Source organism: Staurois parvus, unplaced genomic scaffold (assembly GCF_062004578.1).
Source record: "Staurois parvus isolate SC_StPar_1 unplaced genomic scaffold, SC_StPar_1.0 ptg000011l, whole genome shotgun sequence".
Lineage (NCBI taxonomy): Eukaryota > Metazoa > Chordata > Amphibia > Anura > Ranidae > Staurois > Staurois parvus.
This window is the reverse complement of record NW_028317807.1, coordinates 35,576,248-35,586,709: the sequence shown is the minus strand read 5'-3', so window position 1 is coordinate 35,586,709 and position 10,462 is coordinate 35,576,248. Positions and strand designations below refer to the sequence as shown.

At 40.7% G+C, this 10,462-nt stretch overlaps 1 protein-coding gene across 1 annotated transcript in view; it reads right to left on the bottom strand.

The window, feature by feature from the left end:
* Window positions 1-4,065: 4,065 nt before the first annotated feature.
* The window catches only part of RAMP1 (receptor activity modifying protein 1), a 138,411-nt gene continuing 132,014 nt past the window's right edge, over window positions 4,066-10,462 (bottom strand). Inside the window, exon 3 of the mRNA XM_089672397.1 lies at window positions 4,066-10,023. Within this exon, the coding sequence (XP_089528523.1) occupies window positions 9,768-10,023 (256 nt within the window). The 3' untranslated portion in view covers window positions 4,066-9,767. The remainder of the gene's footprint in view (window positions 10,024-10,462) is intronic.

Sequence of the window (10,462 nt, the reverse complement as noted above, 5' to 3'; positions counted from 1 at the left end):
AGGACTTGCCTCTTCCTCAGAGCCACAGTGGCTCTGAGGAAGAGGCAAGTCCTCGAAACGCGTCAGCCTTTTGGATGTCTAAACTCCCTATTGCGGACTGTTACTCAGTGCGGTGTTGACCCAGCTGTTCTTTTATGATGTGCCTTGACTATATTGTCGTTTGTGAGTACAACACCTACTTTATTTTTTATTAAACATTTTTTATGGTAATGCACTAGGCCTGTGCGCCCTCTCTTTGTTTTTTCCCCATTCAGTATATTTGGATTTCCCCGGTCCATTTGAAGGCAGCAAGGTGTGCATGTTCCAGGACATTCTTAATGTGGTTGTAGCCTGCATCGAGTCCATCCCCAAGTGCAGGAGCATTTGTGTTTGCTAGTATTTAAGTGCTGCCTGATGAGTTTGTGAGCAGAGTGAGACCCCCGAGTGTGAGCCATCATCTTGTGTGTCCACTGCTGAGCCTGATGACCATACAGCCCTAGACCAGACCCTGATGATCCCACCATTAATGATATACATATAAGGCGCATATTATATGTACTTCTGGTAAGTGCACTTTACCGGATTCTGGCACGGATATTACAAGTCATGAAGCACGGATTACCACATCCTATGGACGTTATTATCTTAAGATTTGATTTTTATTACTGTCATGTTGGTATAATTCCATCACCCATAGATGTGATTTCACTGCACTTACTGTTGCGCTCATATTAGCGCTCCTGCAACAATTTATCTTTATAAGTTTCTCTTACTGTTCAGCGCTGCATATCCATTTATTTAGTAAATTAGAACCACTTGCAGAATTAGGCGATAGTGATTTGTGGGGATATTCGTCATCAGACACTGAAAACGATTCTGCGACTCAGCTGAGTGATGTGTGAACTTGGTGCTCTATTTAAAATTTCAGTGTTTTTGGTTTGATTACATTATTGAATTAAATTTATTATTATTTTTTATAATTATTTATTATATTATAATTTGTGATTTTGTGTTTCAAACTTTATCATACCCGAATTGACGTTCAAAAATATAGATTAGTTAGACTGCCAGGGAGGTTAAAGTGTAACTACAGACAAAACTTTTTTTTTTATTTTGGGTGACATTAGGGAGGATTACAACCCCTTTCAAGTTTGTATGCCATCTGTGTCCCACAGGGGAGATCTACCTTAATTTCCTGCCCCATAGCCAAAATAGGAAGTGAGAGAAATTCCCTCCAAAGTGATAGAATCCCAAGATCACCAGAACTAGTGTTCACATTGGAACTGTTACCTCTATTATTGTTCTGGCGAAAAACCATAACTTAGAATTTTCTTTTACTTTCACTTTTAAGGACAACAATAAACAGGGAAAATGGAGAGGGTGACAGACAGCAATAAGAACTGTCATATTATTATTATTATTTTTTAAGAAAGTTTTGCCTTTAGTCACACTATAAGGTCCTTCACCTGCTGATGTTTGTGTTTTGAAGTTTGTCGTGATCATTAAAGGCCGAAATGTATAGTGTCTGGTCCAATTATTGTTTGGTCTGAGCACAGGTCATAAGTGTCACAAATTTTTCTAGGGTCTCATCCAACCCAAAGCACCTGTGCACAAATTAAGCTTTCTTGCATTTGAGGGACTCATTGTTGAACAGTTTCCAGGTAGGTCTTCTTGGTACACAGGTAATCTGCACCTTTTGATGCACAGTTTGCCTCAGTCTCACACCAACGAGCCAGTCTTCTAAAGACCACTTTCTTCTGTGCTGCACTGCCTTCTATCTGCCCTGTCCCTCTCAAGCTGCTTCTGTAACTAGTCCCATGGCTTCCAAGGGGCACAGCCCAGCCAGGCCTTTACTGAACTAATTTCCAACAGTGTCTGTGGGCTGGCCTTTTGGTAGGGCTCTTGGTTGATGTTTTGCCCTGAGGTTCTGAAGGATTAGAGAATCCTTCAAACTCCATGAAAATATTATAATTTAAGTCTGATGTTGGTGGTGCTTGGAACTTCATAGTACTTCTTCCTCTAAGCTTGAGCACAAAGCAGCCTACTGTCCCCAAATCTCTTTTGATGAATACACTGAGCAAACACAAGAGAGGGTAACCCAAACTAATATATATGACTACGAAAACACAGCAAACTCTGTACTCCTGCACTTGGGGATGGACTAAGCAAAGGCTATGGTAACAATTTAGATGTCCTGGAAAATTCACTCCTTGCTGCCTTCAACGGACCGGTGTAGTCCAAAGTCACTGGATACAAAGAAGAGAAACAGAGGGAGCACCGGTCTAGTGCATTATCGTAAAAAATATTTATTAAAAGGATAAAAAGTAAGTATCATACTCACAATTGACATACAGGACAAAGGCACATCACACTAAACAGCGGTGTCCAATCCACACTGCATATAAAGCCATAAATTTAACCCTGGACTTCCAACAGGCTAACGCATTTCGAGGACTCAGCCTCTTCCTCAGAGCTTTGATGTGCCTTTGTCCTGTGTCAGTGAGCCCAGAGTTCCGAGCAAGTTAGGTGTTGGCTTAGCCTTTACATGAAATAGTCATATATATTAGATACAAAGAAAACAAACAGAGGGAGCACCAGCCTAGTGCATTATCGTAAAAAATAGTTATTAAAAGGATAAAAAGTAAGTATTGTACTCACAGTTAACACTCAGGACAAAGGCACATCAAAGCTCTGAGGAAGAGGCTGAGTCCTCGAAACGCGTTAGCCTGTTGGAAGTCCAGGGTTCCATTTATGGACTTATATGCAGTGTGGATTGGACACCGCTGTTTAGTGTGATGTGTCTTTGTCCTGTATGTCAATTGTGAGTATGATACTTACTTTTTATCCTTTTAATAAATATTTTTTAGGACAATGCACTAGGCCGGTGCGCCCTCTGTTTGTTTTCTTTGTATCTAATATATATGACTATTTTATGTAAAGACAGGCCAAGCCAACACCTAACTTGCTTGGAACTCTGAACTCACTGACTTCAATACTTGACTCCAATTTACATTTTTTCAAGACATCCTTACCCTCCAGATCCAAATTCCATCAATGATAGTTTAAACCCTTAGTTCAGTAAAGAAGTGAAAATGTAAAATGTTGTTTAAGTGCTGCTTATTAAAGTGATTGTAAAGAAACATTTTTTAACAAACATCTCTATACTTACCTGCTTTGTGTCATGGAATTGCAGAGAGGCCCTGAACCTCCTATTCTTGGGTCCCCCGTCGGTGCTCCAGGCTCCTCCTCTCTGTAGGAGCCAATAGGAACACACCACCCAGCGGGACTCGCCCTCCCCCCCCACTTGCTCCTCACTGGAGTTGATTGACAGGAGCGGAAGCCGATGGCTCCCTCTGCTATCAGTCTGCCCAAAAAGGAGGGAGACAGTGGCAAGAGCCACTGCTATTGTGCACATCGCTGGATTGGATTGGGTACATGTAAGAATAAGGGGAGTTGGGGAGATCTTGCACCAGAGAACATTTTTTTACTTTAATGCATAGAATGTATTAAGGTAAAAAACCTTGAGGCTTTAGAACCATTTGAAATATTGATGATTAGATCGCTCTTTAAAGTGGAACGTCGCCCTCTCAGTCTACATTGACTAATTTTAATCTTTATGCTGCTGCATTAATAAATAGATAAGAAAATAAATCATATTTACTTGTTTTAAACTTTTTTTTACATTTCTTCAGTTACTTCATGGTTTCAATGCCTAGGTAAATGATGTCATTCATCCCAGGAGTCTTCAGGAGGATAAGAGGGGTTTCTTAGCTAAGCACACCCTCCTACCTGTATGCCTGAGATAAGGGCAGATGGATTCCAGGAAATAAATGCTACATGAATCATCTGCCCTTACTCAAGATGGCCAAGGCCAGAAATGCTAGGGGGTGTTTTTCAATGTGATTTCTCAGCAAAATGAAGCATAGAGACATGGATGGGTGGGGGAATTAACTTTGAAAATTAAAAATGAATTAAACAGCATTTTTGGTTTGAAATTCTCAAATGCAGTGAAGTTCTGCTTTAAGCATCATTTGTGCACAAATACAGAATTCCTATGAAGAATATTTGACTTAAGCTTTGATATAATACGTTTGATTATAATGATGACATTTATTATACAAAGTAAGGGCAGTGATTTTTACAACACTTGTACAAAGATTATACAATGATTCTACTAAACAAATTGGAGTAAACATAATAAATCACATTGACAAGATTTAATGACAATTAAAGGAACAATTTGCTCATAATAGTTTCTGCATATGATATATAGTGGTGTTAAATTGAGTACAGTCCTTGCACATTGTACCTGGTTTTCTTCTCAAAACTGAAATGTTGACTATGACTAAGGAAGTGCTCCAGTCGCTTGTTTATTTAAACATTAGTGACAAATTCTGCAACCATTTTCAGGAACCTGCTCCAGGAAGCATCCATTTTTTTTGTCTCTACCACAGTTACGCCAACACACTCTCATGCTATATAAACTATTTTGGGTGAAAACATTAACCTACTAGTATGTTTTTGGGTTGTATGTGAAAGCAGAAGCAGCCTGAGGTGCACAGGGAAAACATACAAACTCCATGCAGACACAACCAGACCACAACCACAGACCAGTTTGTAAACTGGTGGTTACTGAACTGAAGACCTTACTGCTGCAAGAAAAATTACCAATCGTTTAGCCATGGCTGTCTGATATGTAAAATCCCAGTGAGTCCCAATAACAGAGAATTACTTGAGTCCACCAACTCCCTTGACAGAACACCATGGGGGAGATTTACTAAAACTGATGCACTGAGAATCTGGTGCAGCTGTGCATGGTAGCCAATCAGCTTCTAATGTCAGCTTGTTCAATTAAGCTTTGACAATAAAACCTGGAATCTGATTGGTTTTGATGCAGAGCTGTGCCAGATTTTGCACTCTCCAGTTTTAGAAATCTCCCCCATAGGTGCTTAGGCATGGAAGCAACTAAATAAGGCATCAAAATTATCTTTTGTCCTTGTGTGTGATTCTAGAGCTTACTGGATATGATGGGATAACATTTTCAAAGCAAATGTACTGTTTCATCATGGTGGATGTCAAGATATTTCAGCATCCAATATTAATATACATAACATTACAAAAGTCCACCAAAACTAATTGTTACGCAAGCAAAATGATTTAGCCAAGTTGGAAGAGCGCCAATGGCATTGGTTTGTGGGTACTGGAATCCTTGAATGCCAGAGTAAGATCACCAAAAGAAGAAATCCTGCTGATCAATCTGAAGGCCAATCTAAGGGGTTCCATTCTCTTTTTTAGCAATCTGTACTAATTGTAAACTAGACATAATTGTACATAGTGTAAGAACCAATTAACAGCATTGACCCATAACAGGCTGGCTGAAGAAGAACCAGTCATGGCTAGGCTTCCCGCATATTTTTATTTTTTTTAATTTTTAAATAAGCATACCTTTTTCCAGTTGTTGTTGGGTTGATGACCTGAAGTTCCAGGTCATTATAGTCTTCTCTCCTCTGGAGCTGCCCCGTCCTTAAAGTGGAACTTCATCCAAAAGCAGAAGTTCTGCCTTTCTTCCTTCTCCCCACCCCTGCCATATTTGGATTATATATATTTTTTGGGGGTGGAGGGGGTAGTTTTGAGAGGTGCCCACTTCCATTACCACTCCGACCACCTAAGCAATCTGATTAGAAGTTTGTGTTCCCCCCTCACACCCGCAGCCTTCTGGGACACTTCACAGGTCCCAGGAAGCTGCGGGTCCATTCACAAGGCTCAGCACAGCTCGTGCACATGCAGTGGGGAGCCGGCTGTGAAGTGGTCTAGTGGTCACAGCTGGCTTACCACAGTTAACATGCCACCGTCATGGACCTGAAGACAGGCGAAGAACTGGCCCTGGTGAGCATGGCACTGAATCCCCAGCCGCACTGTACATCAGCACTGGGGGACGTCACACTGCTGAGCACAGTGAAAGCAAAGGGAGGGGGAGTGTCTTCTGTGCTCTCTGCCTCCCCCTAGAGTGCAGTACCCAGCTGTGTCATGGAAGGTGATCTACTGTAACTTTCTATAGGGCTCTATACATGTGTCTGTGTGTGTATACGTGTGTCTGTGTACATGTGCCTGTGTGTGTGTGTACATGTGTGTTTGTGTGTACGTGTGTCTGTGTTCATGTGTCTGTGTGTGTGTGTACATGAGTGTTTGTGTGTACGTGTGTCTGGGTACATGTGTCTGTGTGTGTGTGCATGTGTCTGTGTGTGTGTACATGTGTCTGTGTGTGTGTGTCTGTGTACATGTGCCTGTGTTTGTGTGTACGTGTGTCTGTGTACATGTGTCTGTCTGTGTGTACATGAGTGTTTGTGTGTACATGTGTCTGTGTGTATGTGTGTTTGTGTGTCTATGCATTTTTTATTTTTTGCGCTATAAAAAAAAGACAATTTTGAGAAAAAAAAAATATTTTGACTTTTTGCTATTAAACATGTCCAGTAAAAAAATTTAAAAAATCTAATTTCGTCACAAATTTAAGCCAAAATGTATTCTGCTCCATGTCTTTGCTAAAACAAATATCCCAATACCTGTAAATTAATTAGTATATGTGAAAATTATAGTTTACAAATGGCGGTATATATACTGGGATTTTTTGGGGTTTTATTTACTAGTAATGGCGGCAATCAGTGACTTTTAGCGATACTGCAGAGGGTATTCTGACACTGGGAGGAACTGATTTGGTGTCACTGACATCCCTAGTGACACCCATACAAAGTATAAAAAGCACTGACACTGTACAAATGGCACTGGGCAGGAAGGGGTTAATATCTGGGGCGATCAAAGGATTAACTGTGTGCTGGGTATGTTATACTAGGGGCTGTGTGTTTGTGCTTCACTGTAAGCACACTGCTTTGCATGGCTGTGCTCTACATAGCCATCCAAAGCAGTGTTCACAGCCATCCAAAGCAGTGTGCATGAGCTGACAGAGCGGAGAACTGTTTTGTTTACAAACAGTTCTCCCCCCCCCCATCAGAGATGCTCGGCAATCACCGGGCGCCGGCGAGTAATCACCAGCCGGGACCCAGTGATTGACAGCCGAGGCAGCGAATGGTGGCGCAGGTAGGGCACATGCGTGCTTTGTGCAAGCCCCCTACCCGGAAATGCAAAATCATGTATAAATACGTGATTTTGCGCACCCTTGTAGCAGTCTATCTGCTATAGGGCGATGGGAAAGCTGTTAAAATTGCACCCCACCATAAACATCCCGCGTTTGTCAAGGTGTGGGGATACCCCTAAAGAGCAGAGCATTTGTCTGTGTGTCAAGAATGAGCGCGAGTTTGCGTGCGTTCCGCGACACACAGTAACGTGGACCAAGCCTTGGACAGTGGTGCCTCATGACTTTTCAAGGGCACCCCGACTGGAAAAAGGTTGAGAAACACTGCTTGAACCCCACAGAAGAACACAGCATATTTGCATATCTCTAACTGTAGCTGCAGCAGATATGACTGATGGAGGAGCCAAGTTTCCTCTATATAACTGCACAAAGGTTTATTGCATATGGAGAATGTATAGGATATCATGAATGTATGTATAGTTCAGGCACTTGTGACAGAATGCTTTGTAGTTCATTTGCATAGTGCAGCATTAGTTTGAACTTTACAATTAGGCATGTCCGTGTGGAAAGACTGCCTTGTAGATGAAGTTTAATGGGACAAGAGAATCTCTGAAGATTTTCCTATGAGGTTTCATTAGTTATTGTTCCTGCTCTGCAAATCTCTACTCTGATTTGGTGACTTGGAGTTGCACGAACCCTACGGTACCATGGCACAGTTTAGATTACTTGTGACACAGCCATTTTCTTCTACACATTCCACCCAAAAAGAAGGCAAGTTGGACGTAACGTAATTAGTCCTTTCTTGTCCAGGAGGCCTGAATACCGAGAACAATATGTTTGTGAGACACTTTGAGGATAGTCTGAAGAACATCACATCAATAAAAAGATACTAACAATGGAAACAATTTAATTACACACGTATAGTTCTTCTTAGGAAACAAAAATAGACATTAGTACAAATTTTAGCTATAGAAAATACTTCTCTGCTTCACTTAAAGCTATCTTTACACATAAAAGAAAAGGATACACCATTTTAACAACAGTGCTTCTTTAAATAAAATGATTTTTTTTCCCTGTTTAAGAAAAGCCACGTTGTATGAACAAAGCGCAATGGCCACAACCTCAAGTGTGACATTTGGGAATTAAAGAGGAAGAAAAGGCATTTCAGATAAATGCTATAAATTAGGTGGTTACCCTAAGACACATGTTGCCTTATTCAATAGGGCAGTAAACCACAGAAACCATTTAGATACAACCTATTAAGTGAGCAGGCTACAGAAACCTGTAAAGGAGAAGTGTAGCCAAAGCTATTTTGGCTATACTTCTGAGGATCACATGAGTGCAGTTCGCTAAAGCCCACTGTTGGCTGACTTCACAGAGTCGGTCCAGGCTCTCAAAAGATCCCGATCACATGGTTGGGATCTATCCAGATGCCTGGGCTGACAGCAAGCCACTGAGAGTCTGAGCCAGCAGCTCTCGTCCTGACAGTCACTGGCTCTCTGCAGCCTGAAGACTGAGAACTGAACGGTAAATAGTGTTTGATTGCTCAGTTCTTAGTGTAAGGCAGGCCATAGATGGTATGAATTTCTTTTCTACAACCATGGGCAGCAGGAAAGAAATCCTCATGATTCCCTCATCAACACAAACAGTGCTGACAGGGGAATCCCTCCTGCCAAACAATTGTCTTCTCCCATTGGAGGAAGCCTTCCCACCGGGAGAAGACAATGATTATTGCTATTGGCTATAGTAGCGATCAATCAACTTGGTACATTCAGCCTGCCTACACACGGTTCGATATGGCTGAGATTCAAACCGTCTATGGCCAGCCTTAGAGCCTGCGGGGGAACAGATGCAGCATCAAATAGATGCTGCATCCACCTAGGTGAGTATAAATGTTTATTTTTTTATAACCCATACTTCTATTTTAAATAGTTGCTGTGAGTAAATTGCCTTTTGTGCTTCATCATTGCTATCTGTACCTTTTGACTAAATAAATCTGAATCAAGGTTGTTTGATACTCCAGACCATGCAGAAAGTGACAGCAGCCAGTTGGATTTTAGCTTTCATCAGATTTGTCAGAGCAATGAATGATGACTTCTGATTGGTCGATGTGTATTTTCTGCACAGAAGTACTTTCCTTATTTATTTAGGGTAATTAATGCCATATATAATATTATAGAATATCTATGAGCATCAGAGAAGGCAGCTCTGATCAACAGATATTAATTGGGTTTTACTATGTTCCATTTTGGGAACTATGCTACAAAGAAATTCACATATACTGCAACATTATCTGCATTAATATTTGCCACTACATATTGTGTCTTTCAGCAGCCTTAGTAACTTTATCTCAGTCATTTAAGTCTTTAATCCACATCAGAGTTACTGTTATAATGGAAAAACCCTGTTGCTTTATCTTCTTCTAACACAAATGGTACCGCTAAATTGAACTGGTGGAAAGTCCTTATGCTTGCAGCTTCAATCTTTTATGTCCTTTGCTCTATATTAAGAGCCACTCAGTCAAATATATCTCAATAGGCTGTAATGAAAGCCATCTTGGAAACTTCACGACTTGTTACTGGCTTCATTTTAGAGACTTGTGCTTCAAACAGAATGCAGAATTAAGGTAACAGTGTTCCACTCTTCCCAAAGCTTGGATGAAAAGGCAGTCTCTAGAAAGGGTTTGTCGCTGTCATAGCTGTCAGACAATTCCTTCGCTGCGTTTGCTTCTCCACACTACAAGTGCTGTCATCAGGAGAGTTATAAGGATGGGGATAAAGATGAAAGAGCACAGGACAGGGAATGGCGGGTCAGCTGGTAGCCTGCCAGTCAGGGCACAGTTCTTGAAATAGTTTCTGTGGATATTTGTGAAGAAATTATCCACTATGTGGTTCGGCCAGAAACAGTGCTCATGGTTGGCCAATAGATAGGTACAGTTCGTCACATCAATATAGATCCTGGAGGGGAAAAGGACAAAAGCATCAATTTTGTACTGATAGCCCAATAACGAATAAAATAAACATTTTATACAAAGCATTATAGATTACATGTAATATCTGTATTAACTAAACATATAAAATGTTTATGAAATATGTATTACATTTATTACATATTTTACATATTTATTACATATTTTCTCTGTACTGTTTTCAGTCAGCAGTCAACTTTGATGGGAATAAATCTTAATTACTAAGCTGATTAGCTGAAACTCAAAATAGACACTGTGACTCACTGCTTCTTGTTCTGCTCATAGGAAGCTGTATGGAGACTTAGAAAAAGGTAGTCAAAAAGAGTATAACCTACTGCTGGGTTTTCACGAGTATTTTCACGAGTACTTGTACTCTTGAAAATGCTCCTGATGCCAGAAACTGATACTTTGCGGAGCGATTTGTATCA